At 49.8% G+C, this 18,511-nt stretch overlaps 1 protein-coding gene across 1 annotated transcript in view; it reads right to left on the bottom strand.

Annotated features, from left to right (window-relative positions):
* Window positions 1-14,577: 14,577 nt before the first annotated feature.
* The window catches only part of LOC148156542 (uncharacterized), a 71,727-nt gene continuing 67,793 nt past the window's right edge, over window positions 14,578-18,511 (bottom strand). The window contains exon 8 of the mRNA XM_088009977.1: window positions 14,578-14,676. Within this exon, the coding sequence (XP_087866103.1) occupies window positions 14,578-14,676 (99 nt within the window). The remainder of the gene's footprint in view (window positions 14,677-18,511) is intronic.

Here is an 18,511-nt window from a genome sequence, read left to right on the forward strand (position 1 = left end):
GGTACCGCTGTGGTTTTTGTCAAAACAGCTGTGGTTGTAGTTGGTGAAGCTGTGGTTGTTGTATAAGCAGCTGTGGTTGTTGTTGGAGCCGCTGGGGTTGTTGTTGAACCAGCTGTGGTTGACATCTTACCAGCTGAAGTTGTTGTTGGAGAGACTGTAGTCTTAGACGGTGCAACTGTGGTTGTTGGCTTAACAGCTGTGGTCGTACTTGGAGCAGCTGTGGTTGATGTCTGAGCAACAGTGGTTGTTGTGGAAGCAGCTGTGGTTGTATCAACTGCTGTAGTTGTGGTCGCTGCAGCTGTGGTTGTTTGTCCCGCTGTGGTTTTTGGTACCACTGTGGCTGTTGTCAGACCGGCTGTAGTTGTTTTTGGAGCAGCTGTGGTTGTAGTTGGAGCAGCTGTTGTTGTATCAGATGCTGTGGTTGTGGTCGCTGCTGCTGTGGTTGAAGTCGGAGCCACTGTGGTTGATGTTGGAGCAGCTGTGGTTGTCGTCTCACCTGCTGTGGTTGTAGTTGAAGCAGCTGTGGTTGTTGTTGAAGAAGCTGTGGTTGTCGGAGAAGCTGTGCTTGTAGTTGAAGCAGCTGTGGTTGTCGGAGAAGCTGTGGTTGTTTTTGGAGAAGCTGTGGTTGTTGTCAGAGAAGGTGTGGATATTGTTGGAACAGCTGTGGTTGTTGTTGAAGCAGCGATGGTTGTTGTTTGAGCAGCTGTCCTTGAAGTTGAAGCAGTTGTGGTTGTCGGAGAAGCTGTGCTTGTAGTTGAAGCAGCTGTGGTTGTCGGAGAAGCTGTGGTTGTTTTTGGAGAAGCTGTGGTTGTTGTCGGAGAAGGTGTGGATATTGTTGGAGCAGCTGTGGTTGTTATTGATGAAGCTGTGGTTGTCGGAGAAGCTGTGGTTGTTGTTGGAGAAGCTGTGGTTGTTGTTGGAGAAGCTGTCCTTGAAGTTGAAGCAGTTGTGGTTGTCGGAGAAGCTGTCCTTGTAGTTGAAGCAGCTGTGGTTGTTGTCGGAGAAGGTGTGGATATTGTTGGAGCAGCTGTGGTTGTTATTGATGAAGCTGTGGTTGTCGGAGAAGCTGTGGTTGTTGTTGGAGAAGCTGTGGTTGTTGTTGGAGAAGCTGTCCTTGTAGTTGAAGCAGCTGTGGTTGTTGTCGGAGAAGCTGAGCTTGTAGTTGAAGCAGCTGTGGTTGTTGTCGGAGAAGGCGTGGATGTTGTTGGAGCAGCTGTGGTTGTTGTCGAAACAGTTGTGGTTGTCGGAGAAGCTGTTGTTGTAGATGAAGCAGCTGTGCTTGTAGTTGGAGCAGCTGTGGTTGTTGTTGGAGCAGCTGTGGTTGTTGTTGGAGCAGCTGTGGTTGTTGTTGGAGCAGCTGTGCTTGTAGTTGAAGCAGGTGTGGTTGTTATCAGAGAAGGTGTGGTTGAAGTTGAAGCAGCTGTGGTTGTTGTTGAAGCAGCTGTGGTTGTTGTCGGAGAAGCTGTGGTTGTTGTTGGAGAAGCTGTGGTTGTTGTTGAAGAAGCTGTGGTTGTTGTTGGAGCCACGGTGGTTGTTTTCTCAGCTGCGGTGGTCGCTGTCAGTGCAGCTGTGGTTGTTGTTGGAGGAACTGTGGTTGTAGTTGGAGAAGCTGTGGTTATTGTTGGAGCAGCTGTGGTTGATGTCTGAGCAGCTGTGGTTGTAGTTGAAGCAGCTGTGGTTGTTGTTGATGCAGCTGTGGTTGTCGGAGAAGCTGTCCTTGTAGTTGAAGCAGCTGTGGTTGTCGGAGAAGCTGTGGTTGTTTTTGGAGAAGCTGTGGTTGTTGTTGGAGAAGCTGTGGTTGTTGTTGAAGCAGTTGTGGTTGTTGGAGAAGCTGTGCTTGTAGTTGAAGCAGCTGTGGTTGTTGTCGGAGAAGGTGTGGATGTTGTTGGAGCAGCTGTGGTTGTTGTCAAAACAGTTGTGGTTGTCGGAGAAACTGTTATTGTAGATGAAGCAGTTGTGGTTGTCGGAGAAGCTGTGCTTGTAGTTGAAGCAGCTGTGGTTGTCGGAGCAGCTGTGGTTGTTTTTGGAGAAGCTGTGCTTGTAGTTGAAGCAGGTGTGGTTGTTGTCGGAGAAGGTGTGGATATTGTTGGAACAGCTGTGGTTGTTGTTGGAGCAGCTGTGCTTGTAGTTGAAGCAGGTGTGGTTGTTGTCGGAGAAGCTGTGGTTGTTGTCGGAGATGCTCTGCTTGTTGTTGGAGAAGGAGTGGTTGAAGTTGAAGCAGCTGTGCTTGTTGTCGGAGAAGCTGTGGTTGTTGTCGGAGAAGCTGTGGTTGAAGTTGAAGCAGCTGTGGTTGTTGGAGAAGCAGCGGTGGTTGTTGTTAGAGCCGCTGTGGTTGATCTCTGAGATGCTGTGGTTGTTGTTGGAGAAGCTCTGGTTGTAGTCGAAACAGCTGTTATTGTATCAGATGCTGTGGTTGTGGTCGCTGCAGCTGTGGTTGTGGCTGGAGAAGCTGTGGTTGTAGTTGAAGCTGCTTTGGTTGTTGTTGGAGCAGCTGTGGTTGTGGTCGCTTCAGCTTTGGTTGTTGATTTAACAGCTGTTGTCGAAGTCAGAGTCGTTGGTGTTGATGTCTGAGAAGCTGTGGTTGTAGTTGTAGATGTGGTTGTAGTTGGAGCAGCTGTGGTTGTAGTTGACGCAGCTGTTGCTGTTGTTGGAGAAGCTGTGCTTGTAGGTGAAGCAGCTGTGGTTGTAGTCGGTTCAGCTGTTGTTTTATCAGATGCTGTGGTTGTGGTCGCTGCAGCTGTGGTTGTCGGAGAACCTGTGCTTGTAGTTGAAGGAGCTGTGGTTGTTGTTGGAGCAGCTGTGCTTGTAGGTGAAGCAGCTGTGGTTGTTATTGGAGCAGCTGTGCTTGTGGGTGAAGCAGATGTGGATGTTGTTGGACCAGCTGTGCTTGTAGGTGAAGCAGCTGTGGTTGTTGTTGGAGCAACTGTGGTTGCTGTTGATGCAGCTGTGGTTGTTGTTGGAGATGCTGTGTTTGTAGTTGGAGCAGCTGTTTTTGTATCAGATACTGTGGTTGTGGTCGCTGCAGCTTTGGTTGTTGATTTAACAACTTTGGTCGAAATCGGACCCGAGGTGGTTGATGTCTGAGCCGCTGTGGTTGTTGTTGTAGAGGAAGTGGTTCTACTCAGAGTAGATGTTGTTGTATCAGTTGCTGTGGTTGTGGTCGCTGCAGCTGTGGTTGTTGTTGGAGAAGCTGTGGTTGTTGTTGGAGAAGCTATGGTTGTAGTTGGAGCAGCTGTGGTTGATGTCTGAGCAGCTGTGGTTGTAGCTGAAGCAGCTGTGGTTGTAGTTGAAGCTGCTGTGGTTGTTGTTGGAGCAGCTGTGGTTGTTGTTGGAGAAGCTGTGGTTGTAGTTGAAGCCGCTGTGGTTGTAGTTGTTGTCGGAGCAACTGTGGTTGTAGTCAGACCCTCTGTGGTTGTAGTTGAAGCTGCTGTGGTTGTTGTCGGAGCCGCTGTGGTTGTAGTCAGACCCTCTGTGGTTGTAGTTGAAGCAGCTGTGGTTGTCGGAGAAGCTGTGCTTGTAGTTGAAGCAGCTGTGGTTGTCGGAGAAGCTGTGGTTGTTTTTGGAGAAGCTGTGGTTGTTGTCGGAGAAGGTGTGGATATTGTTGGAACAGCTGTGGTTGTTGTTGAAGCAGCGATGGTTGTTGTTTGAGCAGCTGTCCTTGAAGTTGAAGCAGTTGTGGTTGTCGGAGAAGCTGTGCTTGTAGTTGAAGCAGCTGTGGTTGTCGGAGAAGCTGTAGTTGTTTTTGGAGAAGCTGTGGTTGTTGTTGGAGAAGGTGTGGATATTGTTGGAACAGCTGTGGTTGTCGAAGAAGCTGTGGTTGTTGTTGATGCAGCTGTGGTTGTTGTCGGAGAAGGTGTGGATATTGTTGGAGCAGCTGTGGTTGTCGAAGAAGCTGTGGTTGTTGTTGGAGAAGCTGTGGTTGAAGTTGAAGCAGTTGTGGTTGTTGGAGAAGCTGTCCTTGTAGTTGAAGCAGCTGTGGTTGTTGTCGGAGAAGCTGAGCTTGTAGTTGAAGCAGCTGTGCTTGTTGTCGGAGAAGCTGTGCTTGTAGTTGAAGCAGCTGTGGTTGTTGTCGAAACAGTTGTGGTTGTCGGAGAAGCTGTTGTTGTAGATGAAGCAGCTGTGCTTGTAGTTGGAGCAGCTGTGGTTGTTGTTGGAGCAGCTGTGGTTGTTATCAGAGAAGGTGTGGTTGAAGTTGAAGCAGCTGTGGTTGTTGTTGGAGGAACTGTGGTAGTAGTTGGAGAAGCTGTGGTTATTGTTGGAGCAGCTGTGGTTGTGGTTGCTGCAGCTGTGGTTGTTGTTGGAGCCGCTGTGGTTGATGTCTGAGCAGCTGTGGTTGTAGTTGAAGCAGTTGTGGTTGTAGTTGAAGCTGCTGTGGTTGTAGTTAAAGCTGCTGTGGTTGTTGTTGGAGAAGATGTGGTTGTAGTTGGAGCAGCTGTCGTTGTTGTTGAAGCAGTTGTGGTTGTCGGAGAAGCTGTGCTTGTAGTTGAAGCAGCTGTGGTTTTTGTTGGAGCAGCTGTGATTGTTGTTGATGCAGCTGTGGTTGTTGGAGAAGCTGTGCTTGTAGTTGAAGCAGCTGTGGTTGTCGGAGAAGCTGTGGTTGTAGTTGGAGATCCTGTGGTTGTTGTTGGAGCAGCTGTGGTTGTTGTCGGATTCGCTGTGGTTGTTGTCGGAGTGACTGTGGTTGTAGTTGGAGAAGCTGTGGTTGTAGTTGGAGCAACTGTGGTTGTTGATGGAGAAGCTGTGGTTGTGGTCGCTGCAGCTGTGGTTGTCGGAGAACCTGTGGTTGATGTCTGAGCAGCTGTGGTTGATGTCTGAGCAGCTGTGGTTGATGACTGAGCAGCTGTGGTTGTTGTTGGAGCAGCTGTGGTTGTTGATGAAGCAGCTGTGGTTGTAGTTGGAGCAGCTGTTGTTGTTAGAGAAGCTGTGGTTGTAGATGGAGCAGCTGTTGTTGTTGATGGAGCAGATGTGGTTGTTGTTGGAGCAGCTGTGGTTGATGTCTGAGCAGTTGTGGTTGATGTCTGAGCAGCTGTGGTTGTTGTTGGAACAGCTGTGGTTGTGGTTGCTGCAGCTGTGGTTGTTGTTGGAGCCGCTGTGGTCGTTGTCGGAGCCGCTGTGGTTGATGTCTGAGCAGCTGTTGTTGTAGTTGAAGAAGCTGTGGTTGTTGTTGGAGAAGTTGTGGTTGTTGTTGGAGAAGCTGTGGTTGTTGTTGGAGCCGCTGTGGTTGTTGTCGGAGCCGCTGTGGTTGATGTCTGAGCAGCTGTTGTTGATGTCTGAGCAGCTGTGGTTGATGTTGGAGCAGCTGTTGTTGTATCTGATGCTGTGGTTGTGGTCGCTGCAGCTTTGGTTGTTGATTTAACAGCTGTGGTTGTTGTTGGAGAAGCTGTAGTTGTAGTTGGAGCAGGTGTTGTATCAGATGCTGTGGTTTTAGACGGAGCAGCTGTGTTTGTTGTCGGAGAAGCTGTGGTTGTAGTTGAAGCTGCTGTGGTTGTAGTTAAAGCTGCTGTGGTTGTTGTTGGAGAAGATGTGGTTGTAGTTGGAGCAGCTGTCGTTGTTGTTGAAGCAGTTGTGGTTGTCGGAGAAGCTGTGCTTGTAGTTGAAGCAGCTGTGGTTTTTGTTGGAGCAGCTGTGATTGTTGTTGATGCAGCTGTGGTTGTTGGAGAAGCTGTGCTTGTAGTTGAAGCAGCTGTGGTTGTCGGAGAAGCTGTGGTTGTAGTTGGAGATCCTGTGGTTGTTGTTGGAGCAGCTGTGGTTGTTGTCGGAGTGACTGTGGTTGTAGTTGGAGAAGCTGTGGTTGTAGTTGGAGCAACTGTGGTTGTTGATGGAGAAGCTGTGGTTGTGGTCGCTGCAGCTGTGGTTGTCGGAGAACCTGTGGTTGATGTCTGAGCAGCTGTGGTTGATGTCTGAGCAGCTGTGGTTGATGACTGAGCAGCTGTGGTTGTTGTTGGAGCAGCTGTGGTTGTTGATGAAGCAGCTGTGGTTGTAGTTGGAGCAGCTGTTGTTGTTAGAGAAGCTGTGGTTGTAGATGGAGCAGCTGTTGTTGTTGATGGAGCAGATGTGGTTGTTGTTGGAGCAGCTGTGGTTGATGTCTGAGCAGTTGTGGTTGATGTCTGAGCAGCTGTGGTTGTTGTTGGAACAGCTGTGGTTGTGGTTGCTGCAGCTGTGGTTGTTGTTGGAGCCGCTGTGATCGTTGTCGGAGCCGCTGTGGTTGATGTCTGAGCAGCTGTTGTTGTAGTTGAAGAAGCTGTGGTTGTTGTTGGAGAAGTTGTGGTTGTTGTTGGAGAAGCTGTGGTTGTTGTTGGAGCCGCTGTGGTTGTTGTCGGAGCCGCTGTGGTTGATGTCTGAGCAGCTGTTGTTGATGTCTGAGCAGCTGTGGTTGATGTTGGAGCAGCTGTTGTTGTATCTGATGCTGTGGTTGTGGTCGCTGCAGCTTTGGTTGTTGATTTAACAGCTGTGGTTGTTGTTGGAGAAGCTGTAGTTGTAGTTGGAGCAGGTGTTGTATCAGATGCTGTGGTTTTAGACGGAGCAGCTGTGTTTGTTGTCGGAGAAGCTGTGGTTGTAGTGGAAGCAGCTGTCGTTGTTGATGGAGCCTTTGTTGTTGATGTCTGAGCAGCTGTGGTTGATGACTGAGCAGCTGTGAATGATGTCTGAGCAGCTGTGGTTGTTGTTGGAACAGCTGTGGTTGCTGTTGGAGATCCTGTGGTTGTTGTTGGAGCAGCTGTGGTTGTTGTCGGAGAAGCTGTGGTTGTAGTCAGAGCCGCTGTGGTTGTAGTTGAAGGAACTGTTGTTGTTCTTGGTGCCGCTGTGGTTGTTGTCGGATTCGCTGTGGTTGTTGTCGGAGTCGCTGTGGTTGTAGTTGGAGAAGCTGTGGTTGTAGTTGGAGCAACTGTGGTTGTTGATGGAGACTCTGTGGTTGTGGTCGCTGCAGCTGTGGTTGTTGTCGGAGCCGCTGTGGTTGATGTCTGAGCAGCTGTGGTTGATGACTGAGCAGCTGTGGTTGTTGTTGGAGATCCTGTGGTTGTTGTTGGAGCAGCTGTGGTTGTTGTCGGAGAAGCTGTGGTTGTAGTTGAAGCAACTGTTGTTGTTGCTGGTGCCGCTGTGGTTGTTGTCGGAGTCCCTGTGGTTGTTGTCGGAGTCGCTGTGGTTGTAGTTGGAGAAGCTGTGGTTGTAGTTGGAGCAACTGTGGTTGTTGTTGGTGCCGCTGTGGTTGTTGTCGGAGCCGCTGTGGTTGTGGTTGCTGCAGCTGTGGTTGTTGTTGGAGCCGCTGTGGTCGTTGTCGGAACTGCTGTAGTTGATATCTGAGTAGCTGTGGTTGTTTTTGGAGCAGCTTTTGTTGTATCTGATGCTGTGGTTGTGGTCACTGCAGCTTTGGTTGTTGATTTAACAGCTGCGGTTGTAGTTGATGCAGCTGTCGTTGTTGTCGGAACTGCTGTGGTTGATGTCGGAGCCGCTGTGGTTGATGTCTGAGCAGCTGTTGTTGTAGTTGAAGCAGCTGTGGTTGTTGTTGGAGAAGCTGTGGTTGTTGTTGGAGAAGCTCTGGTTGTTGTTGGAGCCGCTGTGGTTGTTGTCGGAGCCGCTGTGGTTGATGTCTGAGCAGCTGTGGTTGTAGTTGAAGCTGCTGTGGTTGATGTCTGAGCAGCTGTGGTTGATGTCTGAGCAGCTGTGCTTGTTTTTGGAGCAACTGTGGTTGCTGTTGATGCAGCTGTGGTTGTTGTTGGAGATGCTGTGTTTGTAGTTGGAGCAGCTGTTTTTGTATCAGATACTGTGGTTGTGGTCGCTGCAGCTTTGGTTGTTGATTTAACAACTTTGGTCGAAATCGGACCCGAGGTGGTTGATGTCTGAGCCGCTGTGGTTGTTGTTGGAGCAGATGTGGTTGTTGTTGTAGAGGAAGTGGTTCTACTCAGAGCAGATGTTGTTGTATCAGTTGCTGTGGTTGTGGTCGCTGCAGCTGTGGTTGTTGTTGGAGAAGCTGTGGTTGTTGTTGGAGAAGCTGCGGTTGTTGTTGGAGCCGCTGTGGTTGTATTTGTAGAGGAAGTGGTTGTAGACGGAGCTGTTGTGGTTGTGGTTGCTGCAGCTGTGGTTGTTGTTGGAGAAGCTATGGTTGTAGTTGGAGCAGCTGTGGTTGATGTCTGAGCAGCTAAGGTTGATGTCTGAGCAGCTGTGGTTGTAGCTGAAGCAGCTGTGGTTGTAGTTGAAGCTGCTGTGGTTGTTGTTGGAACAGCTGTGGTTGTTGTTGGAGAAGCTGTGGTTGTAGTTGGAGCCGCTGTGGTTGTAGTTGTTGTCGGAGCAACTGTGGTTGTAGTTGAAGCTGCTGTGGTTGTTGTCGGAGCCGCTGTGGTTGTAGTCAGACCCTCTGTGGTTGTAGTTGAAGCTGCTGTGGTTGTTATCGGAGCCGTTGTGGTTGTTGTCGGAGCCGCTGTGGTTGTAGTCAGACCCTCTGTGGTTGTAGTTGAAGCAGCTGTGGTTGTTTGAGCAGCTGTCCTTGAAGTTGAAGCAGTTGTGGTTGTCGGAGAAGCTGTGCTTGTAGTTGAAGCAGCTGTGGTTGTCGGAGAAGCTGTGGTTGTTTTTGGAGAAGCTGTGGTTGTTGTCGGAGAATGTGTGGATATTGTTGGAACAGCTGTGGTTGTTGTTGATGCAGCTGTGGTTGTCGGAGAAGCTGTCCTTGTAGTTGAAGCAGCGATGGTTGTTGTTTGAAAAGCTGTCCTTGAAGTTGAAGCAGTTGTGGTTGTCGGAGAAGCTGTGCTTGTAATTGAAGCAGCTGTGGTTGTTGGAGAAGCTGTGCTTGTAGTTGAAGCAGCTGTGGTTGTTGTCGGAGAAGGTGTGGATATTGTTGGAGCAGCTGTGGTTGTCGGAGAAGCTGTGGTTGTTGTTGGAGAAGCTGTGGTTGAAGTTGAAGCAGTTGTGGTTGTTGGAGAAGCTGTCCTTGTAGTTGAAGCAGCTGTGGTTGTTGTCGGAGAAGCTGTGGTTGTTGTCGAAACAGTTGTGGTTGTCGGAGAAGCTGTTGTTGTAGATGAAGCAGCTGTGCTTGTAGTTGGAGCAGCTGTGGTTGTTATCAGAGAAGGTGTGGTTGAAGTTGAAGCAGCTGTGGTTGTTGTTGAAGCAGCTGTGCTTGTAGTTGGAGCAGCTGTGGTTGTTGTTGGAGCAGCTGTGGTTGTTATCAGAGAAGGTGTGGTTGAAGTTGAAGCAGCTGTGGTTGTTGTTGAAGCAGCTGTGGTTGTTGTTGGAGCAGCTGTGGTTGTTATCAGAGAAGGTGTGGTTGAAGTTGAAGCAGCTGTGGTTGTTGTTGAAGCAGCTGTGGTTGTTGTTGGAGAAGCTGTGGTTGTTGTTGGAGAAGCTGTGGTTATTGTTGGAGCAGCTGTGGTTGTTGTTGGAGCCGCTGTGCTTGTTGTTGAAGCAGTTGTGGTTGTCGGAGAAGCTGTGCTTGTAGTTGAAGCAGCTGTGGTTGTTGTCTGAGCAGCTGTGGTTGTTGTTGGAACAGCTGTGGTTGTGGTTGCTGCAGCTGTGGTTGTTGTCGGAGCCGCTGTGGTTGATGTCTGAGCAGCTGTTGTTGTAGTTGAAGAAGCTGTGGTTGTTGTTGGAGAAGTTGTGGTTGTTGTTGGAGAAGCTGTGGTTGTTGTTGGAGCCGCTGTGGTTGTTGTCGGAGCCGCTGTGGTTGATGTCTGAGCCGCTGTGGTTGATGTCTGAGCAGCTGTGGTTGATGTTGGAGCAGCTGTTGTTGTATCTGATGCTGTGGTTGTGGTCGCTGCAGCTTTGGTTGTTGATTTAACAGCTGTGGTTGTTGTTGGAGAAGCTGTAGTTGTAGTTGGAGCAGGTGTTGTATCAGATGCTGTGGTTTTAGACGGAGCAGCTGTGTTTGTTGTCGGAGAAGCTGTGGTTGTAGTGGAAGCAGCTGTCGTTGTTGATGGAGCCTTTGTTGTTGATGTCTGAGCAGCTGTGGTTGATGACTGAGCAGCTGTGAATGATGTCTGAGCAGCTGTGGTTGTTGTTGGAACAACTGTGGTTGCTGTTGGAGATCCTGTGGTTGTTGTTGGAGCAGCTGTGGTTGTTGTCGGAGAAGCTGTGGTTGTAGTCAGAGCCGCTGTGGTTGTAGTTGAAGGAACTGTTGTTGTTCTTGGTGCCGCTGTGGTTGTTGTCGGAGTCGCTGTGGTTGTTGTCGGAGTCGCTGTGGTTGTAGTTGGAGAAGCTGTGGTTGTAGTTGGAGCAACTGTGGTTGTTGATGGAGACTCTGTGGTTGTCGTCGCTGCAGCTGTGGTTGTTGTCGGAGCCGCTGTGGTTGATGTCTGAGCAGCTGTGGTTGATGACTGAGCAGCTGTGGTTGTTGTTGGAGATCTTGTGGTTGTTGTTGGAGCAGCTGTGGTTGTTGTCGGAGAAGCTGTGGTTGTAGTTGAAGCAACTGTTGTTGTTGCTGGTGCCGCTGTGGTTGTTGTCGGAGTCCCTGTGGTTGTTGTCGGAGTCGCTGTGGTTGTAGTTGGAGAAGCTGTGGTTGTAGTTGGAGCAACTGTGGTTGTTGTTGGTGCCGCTGTGGTTGTTGTCGGAGCCGCTGTGGTTGTGGTTGCTGCAGCTGTGGTTGTTGTTGGAGCCGCTGTGGTCGTTGTCGGAACTGCTGTAGTTGATATCTGAGTAGCTGTGGTTGTTTTTGGAGCAGCTTTTGTTGTATCTGATGCTGTGGTTGTGGTCACTGCAGCTTTGGTTGTTGATTTAACAGCTGCGGTTGTTGTTGATGCAGCTGTCGTTGTTGTCGGAACTGCTGTGGTTGATGTCGGAGCCGCTGTGGTTGATGTCTGAGCAGCTGTTGTTGTAGTTGAAGCAGCTGTGGTTGTTGTTGGAGAAGCTGTGGTTGTTGTTGGAGAAGCTCTGGTTGTTGTTGGAGCCGCTGTGGTTGTTGTCGGAGCCGCTGTGGTTGATGTCTGAGCAGCTGTGGTTGTAGTTGAAGCTGCTGTGGTTGATGTCTGAGCAGCTGTGGTTGATGTCTGAGCAGCTGTGCTTGTTTTTGGAGCAACTGTGGTTGCTGTTGATGCAGCTGTGGTTGTTGTTGGAGATGCTGTGTTTGTAGTTGGAGCAGCTGTTTTTGTATCAGATACTGTGGTTGTGGTCGCTGCAGCTTTGGTTGTTGATTTAACAACTTTGGTCGAAATCGGACCCGAGGTGGTTGATGTCTGAGCCGCTGTGGTTGTTGTTGGAGCAGATGTGGTTGTTGTTGTAGAGGAAGTGGTTCTACTCAGAGCAGATGTTGTTGTATCAGTTGCTGTGGTTGTGGTCGCTGCAGCTGTGGTTGTTGTTGGAGAAGCTGTGGTTGTTGTTGGAGAAGCTGCGGTTGTTGTTGGAGCCGCTGTGGTTGTATTTGTAGAGGAAGTGGTTGTAGACGGAGCTGTTGTGGTTGTGGTTGCTGCAGCTGTGGTTGTTGTTGGAGAAGCTATGGTTGTAGTTGGAGCAGCTGTGGTTGATGTCTGAGCAGCTGTAGTTGTTGTCGGAGCAACTGTGGTTGTAGTTGAAGCTGCTGTGGTTGTTATCGGAGCCATTGTGGTTGTAGTCAGACCCTCTGTGGTTGTAGTTGAAGCTGCTGTGGTTGTTGTCGGAGCCGCTGTGGTTGTAGTCAGACCCTCTGTGGTTGTAGTTGAAGCTGCTGTGGTTGTTATCGGAGCCGTTGTGGTTGTTGTCGGAGCCGCTGTGGTTGTAGTCAGACCCTCTGTGGTTGTAGTTGAAGCAGCTGTGGTTGTTGTTTGAGCAGCTGTCCTTGAAGTTGAAGCAGTTGTGGTTGTCGGAGAAGCTGTGCTTGTAGTTGAAGCAGCTGTGGTTGTCGGAGAAGCTGTGGTTGTTTTTGGAGAAGCTGTGGTTGTTGTCGGAGAACGTGTGGATATTGTTGGAACAGCTGTGGTTGTTGTTGATGCAGCTGTGGTTGTCGGAGAAGCTGTCCTTGTAGTTGAAGCAGCGATGGTTGTTGTTTGAAAAGCTGTCCTTGAAGTTGAAGCAGTTGTGGTTGTCGGAGAAGCTGTGCTTGTAGTTGAAGCAGCTGTGGTTGTTGGAGAAGCTGTGCTTGTAGTTGAAGCAGCTGTGGTTGTTGTCGGAGAAGGTGTGGATATTGTTGGAGCAGCTGTGGTTGTCGGAGAAGCTGTGGTTGTTGTTGGAGAAGCTGTGGTTGAAGTTGAAGCAGTTGTGGTTGTTGGAGAAGCTGTCCTTGTAGTTGAAGCAGCTGTGGTTGTTGTCGGAGAAGCTGTGGTTGTTGTCGAAACAGTTGTGGTTGTCGGAGAAGCTGTTGTTGTAGATGAAGCAGCTGTGCTTGTAATTGAAGCAGCTGTGGTTGTTGGAGAAGCTGTGCTTGTAGTTGAAGCAGCTGTGGTTGTTGTCGGAGAAGGTGTGGATATTGTTGGAGCAGCTGTGGTTGTCGGAGAAGCTGTGGTTGTTGTTGGAGAAGCTGTGGTTGAAGTTGAAGCAGTTGTGGTTGTTGGAGAAGCTGTCCTTGTAGTTGAAGCAGCTGTGGTTGTTGTCGGAGAAGCTGTGGTTGTTGTCGAAACAGTTGTGGTTGTCGGAGAAGCTGTTGTTGTAGATGAAGCAGCTGTGCTTGTAGTTGGAGCAGCTGTGGTTGTTATCAGAGAAGGTGTGGTTGAAGTTGAAGCAGCTGTGGTTGTTGTTGAAGCAGCTGTGCTTGTAGTTGGAGCAGCTGTGGTTGTTGTTGGAGCAGCTGTGGTTGTTATCAGAGAAGGTGTGGTTGAAGTTGAAGCAGCTGTGGTTGTTGTTGAAGCAGCTGTGGTTGTTGTTGGAGAAGCTGTGGTTGTTGTTGGAGAAGCTGTGGTTATTGTTGGAGCAGCTGTGGTTGTGGTTGAAGCAGCTGTGGTTGTTGTTGGAGAAGCTGTGGTTGTTGTTGGAGAAGCTGTGGTTGTTGTCGGAGAAGCTGTGGTTGTCGGAGAAGCTGTTGTTGTAGATGAAGCAGCTGTGCTTGTAGTTGGAGCAGCTGTGGTTGTTGTTGGAGCAGCTGTGGTTGTTATCAGAGAAGGTGTGGTTGAAGTTGAAGCAGCTGTGGTTGTTGTTGGAGTAGCTGTGGTTGTTATCAGAGAAGGTGTGGTTGAAGTTGAAGCAGCTGTGGTTGTTGTTGAAGCAGCTGTGGTTGTTGTTGAAGAAGCTGTGGTTGTTGTTGGAGAAGCTGTGGTTGTTGTTGAAGCAGCTGTGGTTGTTGTTGAAGCAGCTGTGGTTGTTGTTGGAGAAGCTGTGGTTGTTGTTGGAGAAGCTGTGGTTGTTGTTGAAGAAGCTGTGGTTGTTGTTGGAGAAGCTGTGGTTATTGTTGGAGCAGCTGTGGTTGTGGTTGCTGCAGCTGTGGTTGTTGTTGGAGCCGCTGTGGTTGATGTCTGAGCAGCTGTGGTTGTAGTTGAAGCAGCTGTGGTTGTAGTTGAAGCTGCTGTGGTTGTTGCTGGAGAAGATGTGGTTGTAGTTGGAGCAGCTGTCATTGTTGTTGAAGCCACTGTGCTTGTTGTTGAAGCAGTTGTGGTTGTCGGAGAAGCTGTGCTTGTAGTTGAAGCAGCTGTGGTTGTTGTCGGAGAAGGTGTGGATATTGTTGGAGCAGCTGTGGTTGTTGTTGATGCAGCTGTGGTTGTAGGAGAAGCTGTGGTTGTTTTTGGAGAAGCTGTGGTTGTTGTTGGAGAATCTGTGGTTGTTGGAGAAGCTGTGCTTGTAGTTGAAGCAGCTGTGGTTGTCGGAGAAGCTGTGGTTGTAGTTGAAGCAGTTGTGGTTGTTGTTGAAGAAGCTGTGGTTGTCGGAGAAGGTGTGGATGTTGTTGGAGCAGCTGTGGTTGTTGTCAAAACAGTTGTGGTTGTCGGAGAAGGTGTGGACATTGTTGGAACAGCTGTGGTTGTTGTTGGAGCAGCTGTGCTTGTAGTTGAAGCAGGTGTGGTTGTTATCAGAGAAGTTGTGATTGAAGTTGAAGCAGCTGTGCTTGTTGTCGGAGAAGCTGTGGTTGTTGTCGGAGATGCTCTGCTTATTGTTGGAGAAGGTGTGGTTGAAGTTGAAGCAGCTGTGCTTGTTGTCGGAGAAGCTGTGGTTGTTGTCGGAGAAGCTGTGGTTGAAGTTGAAGCAGCTGTGGTTGTTGGAGAAGCAGCGGTGGTTGTTGTTGAAGCAGTCGTGCTTGTAGTTGGAGCAGCTGTGGTTGTTGTTGGAGCAGCTGTGGTTGTTATCAGAGAAGGTGTGGTTGAAGTTGAAGCAGTTGTGGTTGTTGTTGAAGCAGCTGTGGTTGTTGTTGGAGCAGCTGTGGTTGTTATCAGAGAAGGTGTGGTTGAAGTTGAAGCAGCTGTGGTTGTTGTTGAAGCAGCTGTGGTTGTTGTTGGAGAAGCTGTGGTTGTTGTTGAAGAAGCTGTGGTTGTTGTTGGAGCCACGGTGGTTGTTTTCTCAGCTGCGGTGGTCGCTGTCAGTGCAGCTGTGGTTGTTGTTGGAGGAACTGTGGTTGTAGTTGGAGAAGCTGTGGTTATTGTTGGAGCAGCTGTGGTTGCTGTTGATGCAGCTGTGGTTGTTGTTGGAGATGCTGTGTTTGTAGTTGGAGCTGCTGTTTTTGTATCAGATACTGTGGTTGTGGTCGCTGCAGCTTTGGTTGTTGATTTAACAACTTTGGTCGAAATCGGACCCGAGGTGGTTGATGTCTGAGCCGCTGTGGTTGTTGTTGGAGCAGATTTGGTTGTTGTTGTAGAGGAAGTGGTTCTACTCAGAGCAGATGTTGTTGTATCAGTTGCTGTGGTTGTGGTCGCTGCAGCTGTGGTTGTTGTTGGAGAAGCTGTGGTTGTTGTTGGAGCCGCTGTGGTTGTTGTTGGAGAAGCTGCGGTTGTTGTTGGAGCCGCTGTGGTTGTATTTGTAGAGGAAGTGGTTGTAGACGGAGCTGTTGTGGTTGTGGTTGCTGCAGCTGTGGTTGTTGTTGGAGAAGCTATGGTTGTAGTTGGAGCAGCTGTGGTTGATGTCTGAGCAGCTGTGGTTGATGTCTGAGCAGCTGTGGTTGTAGCTAAAGCAGCTGTGGTTGTAGTTGAAGCTGCTGTGGTTGTAGTTGTTGTCGGAGCAACTGTGGTTGTAGTTGAAGCTGCTGTGGTTGTTGTTGGTGCTGCTGTGCTTGTTGTTGGAGCAGCTGCCGTTGTTGTTGGAGCCGCTGTGCTTGTTGTTGAAGCAGCTGTCGCTGTAGTTGGAGCAGCTGTTGTTGTTGATGGAGCAGCTGTGATTGTTGTTGGTGCCGCTGTGGTTGTTGTTGCAGCAGCTGTGGTTGTTGTTGCAGCAGCTGTGGTTGTCGTTGGAGCAGCTGTGGTTGCTGTTGGAACTGCTGTGGTTGTTGTTGGAGCCGCTGTGGTTGGTGTTGGTGCAGCTGTGGTTGTCGTTGTTGCCGTTGTGGTTGTCGTTGGAGCAGCTGTGGTTGCTGTTGGAACTGCTGTGGTTGTTGTTGGAGCCGCTGTGGTTGTCGTTGGTGCCGTTGTGGTTGTCGTTGGTGCAGCTGTGGTTGTTGTTGCAGCAGCTGTGGTTGTCATTGGGGCAACTGTGGTTGTTGTTGGGGCAGCTGTTGTTGTTGTTGGAGCCGCTGTGGTTGTTATTGGTGCAGCTGTGGTTGTCGTTGGTGGGGCTGTGGTTGTTGTTGGAGCCGCTGTGGTTGTTATTGGTGCAGCTGTGGTTGTCGTTGGTGGGGCTGTGGTTGTAGTTGAAGCTGCTGTGGTTGATGTCTGAGCAGCTGTGGTTGATGTCTGAGCAGCTGTGCTTGTTTTTGGAGCAACTGTCGTTGCTGTTGATGCAGCTGTGGTTGTTGTTGGAGATGCTGTGTTTGTAGTTGAAGCTGCTGTGGTTGTTGTCGGAGCCGCTGTGGTTGATGTCTGAGCAGCTGTTGTTGTAGTTGAAGCAGCTGTGGTTGTTGTTGGTGCTGCTGTGGTTGATGTCTGAGCAGAGGTGGTTGATGTCTGAGCAGCTGTGCTTGTTGTTGGAGCAGCTGCCGTTGTTGTTGGAGCCGCTGTGCTTGTTGTTGAAGCAGCTGTCGCTGTAATTGGAGCAGCTGTTGTTGTTGATGGAGCAGCTGTGATTGTTGTTGGTGCCGCTGTGGTTGTTGTTGCAGCAGCTGTGGTTGTTGTTGCAGCAGCTGTGGTTGTCGTTGGAGCAGCTGTGGTTGCTGTTGGAACTGCTGTGGTTGTTGTTGGAGCCGCTGTGGTTGGTGTTGGTGCAGCTGTGGTTGTCGTTGTTGCCGTTGTGGTTGTCGTTGGAGCAGCTGTGGTTGCTGTTGGAACTGCTGTGGTTGTTGTTGGAGCCGCTGTGGTTGTCGTTGGTGCCGTTGTGGTTGTCGTTAGTGCAGCTGTGGTTGTTGTTGCAGCAGCTGTGGTTGTCGTTGGGGCAACTGTGGTTGTTGTTGGAGCAGCTGTGGTTGTTGTTGGTGCAGCTGTGGTTGTTGTTGGTGCAGCTGTGGTTGTTGTTGCAGCAGCTGTGGTTGTCGTTGGGGCAACTGTGGTTGTTGTTGGGGCAGCTGTTGTTGTTGTTGGAGCCGCTGTGGTTGTTATTGGTGCCGTTGTGGTTGTCGTTGGTGCAGCTGTGGTTGTTGTTGCAGCAGCTGTGGTTGTTGTTGGTGCCGTTGTGGTTGTCGTTGGTGCAGCTGTGGTTGTTGTTGCAGCAGCTGTGGTTGTCGTTGGGGCAACTGTGGTTGTTATTGGTGCAGCTGTGGTTGTCGTCGGTGGGGCTGTGGTTGTTGTTGGAGCCGCTGAGGTTGTTATTGGTGCAGCTGTGGTTGTCGTTGGTGGGGCTGTGGTTGTAGTTGGAGCTGCTGTAGTTGATGTCTGAGCAGCTGTGGTTGATGTCTGAGCAGCTGTGCTTGTTTTTGGAGCAACTGTCGTTGCTGTTGATGCAGCTGTGGTTGTTGTTGGAGATGCTGTGTTTGTAGTTGGAGCAGCTGTTTTTGTATCAGATACTGTGGTTGTGGTCGCTGCAGCTTTGGTTGTTGATTTAACAACTTTGGTCGAAATCGGACCCGAGGTGGTTGATGTCTGAGCCGCTGTGGTTGTTGTTGTAGAGGAAGTGGTTCTACTCAGAGTAGATGTTGTTGTATCAGTTGCTGTGGTTGTGGTCGCTGCAGCTGTGGTTGTTGTTGGAGAAGCTGTGGTTGTTGTTGGAGAAGCTGTGGTTGTTGTTGGAGCAGCTGTGGTTGATGTCTGAGCAGCTGTGGTTGATGTCTGAGCAGCTGTGGTTGTAGCTGAAGCTGCTGTGGTTGTTGTTGGAGCAGCTGTGGTTGTTGTTGGAGAAGCTGTGGTTGTAGTTGGAGCCGCTGTGGTTGTAGTTGTTGTCGGAGCAACTGTGGTTGTAGTCAGAACCTCTGTGGTTGTAGTTGAAGCAGCTGTGGTTGTTGTTGAAGAAGCTGTGGTTGTCGGAGAAGCTGTGCTTGTAGTTGAAGCAGCTGTGGTTGTTTTTGGAGAAGCTGTGGTTGTTGTCGGAGAAGGTGTGGATATTGTTGGAACAGCTGTGGTTGTTGTTGATGCAGCTGTGGTTGTCGGAGAAGCTGTCCTTGTAGTTGAAGCAGCGATGGTTGTTGTTTGAGCAGCTGTCCTTGAAGTTGAAGCAGTTGTGGTTGTCGGAGAAGCTGTGCTTGTAATTGAAGCAGCTGTGGTTGTTGGAGAAGCTGTGCTTGTAGTTGAAGCAGCTGTGGTTGTTGTCGGAGAAGGTGTGGATATTGTTGGAGCAGCTGTGGTTGTCGGAGAAGCTGTGGTTGTTGTTGGAGAAGCTGTGGTTGAAGTTGAAGCAGTTGTGGTTGTTGGAGAAGCTGAGCTTGTAGTTGAAGCAGCTGTGGTTGTTGTCGGAGAAGCTGTGCTTGTAGTTGAAGCAGCTGTGGTTGTTGTCGGAGACGGCGTGGATGTTGTTGGAGCAGCTGTGGTTGTTGTCGAAACAGTTGTGGTTGTCGGAGAAGCTGTTGTTGTAGATGAAGCAGCTGTGCTTGTAGTTGGAGCAGCTGTGGTTGTTGTTGGAGCAGCTGTGGTTGTTATCAGAGAAGGTGTGGTTGAAGTTGAAGCAGCTGTGGTTGTTGTTGAAGCAGCTGTGGTTGTTGTCGGAGAAGCTGTGGTTGTTGTTGGAGGAACTGTGGTTGTAGTTGGAGAAGCTGTGGTTATTGTTGGAGCAGTTGTGGTTGTGGTTGCTGCAGCTGTGGTTGTTGTTGGAGCCGCTGTGGGTGATGTCTGAGCAGCTGTGGTTGTAGTTGAAGCAGTTGTGGTTGTAGTTGAAGCTGCTGTGGTTGTAGTTAAAGCTGCTGTGGTTGTTGTTGGAGAAGATGTGGTTGTAGTTGGAGCAGCTGTCGTTGTTGTTGAAGCCACTGTGCTTGTTGTTGAAGCAGTTGTGGTTGTCGGAGAAGCTGTGCTTGTAGTTGAAGCAGCTGTGGTTTTTGTCGGAGAAGGTGTGGATATTGTTGGAGCAGCTGTGGTTGTTGTTGATGCAGCTGTGGTTGTCAGAGAAGCTGTGGTTGTTGTTGCAGCAGCTGTGGTTGTCATTGGGGCAACTGTGGTTGTTGTTGGGGCAGCTGTTGTTGTTGTTGGAGCCGCTG

Source organism: Poecilia mexicana, unplaced genomic scaffold (genome assembly GCF_051168715.1).
Source record: "Poecilia mexicana isolate PSO_F unplaced genomic scaffold, ASM5116871v1 scaffold_11, whole genome shotgun sequence".
NCBI classification, from domain to species: Eukaryota; Metazoa; Chordata; class Actinopteri; order Cyprinodontiformes; family Poeciliidae; genus Poecilia; species Poecilia mexicana.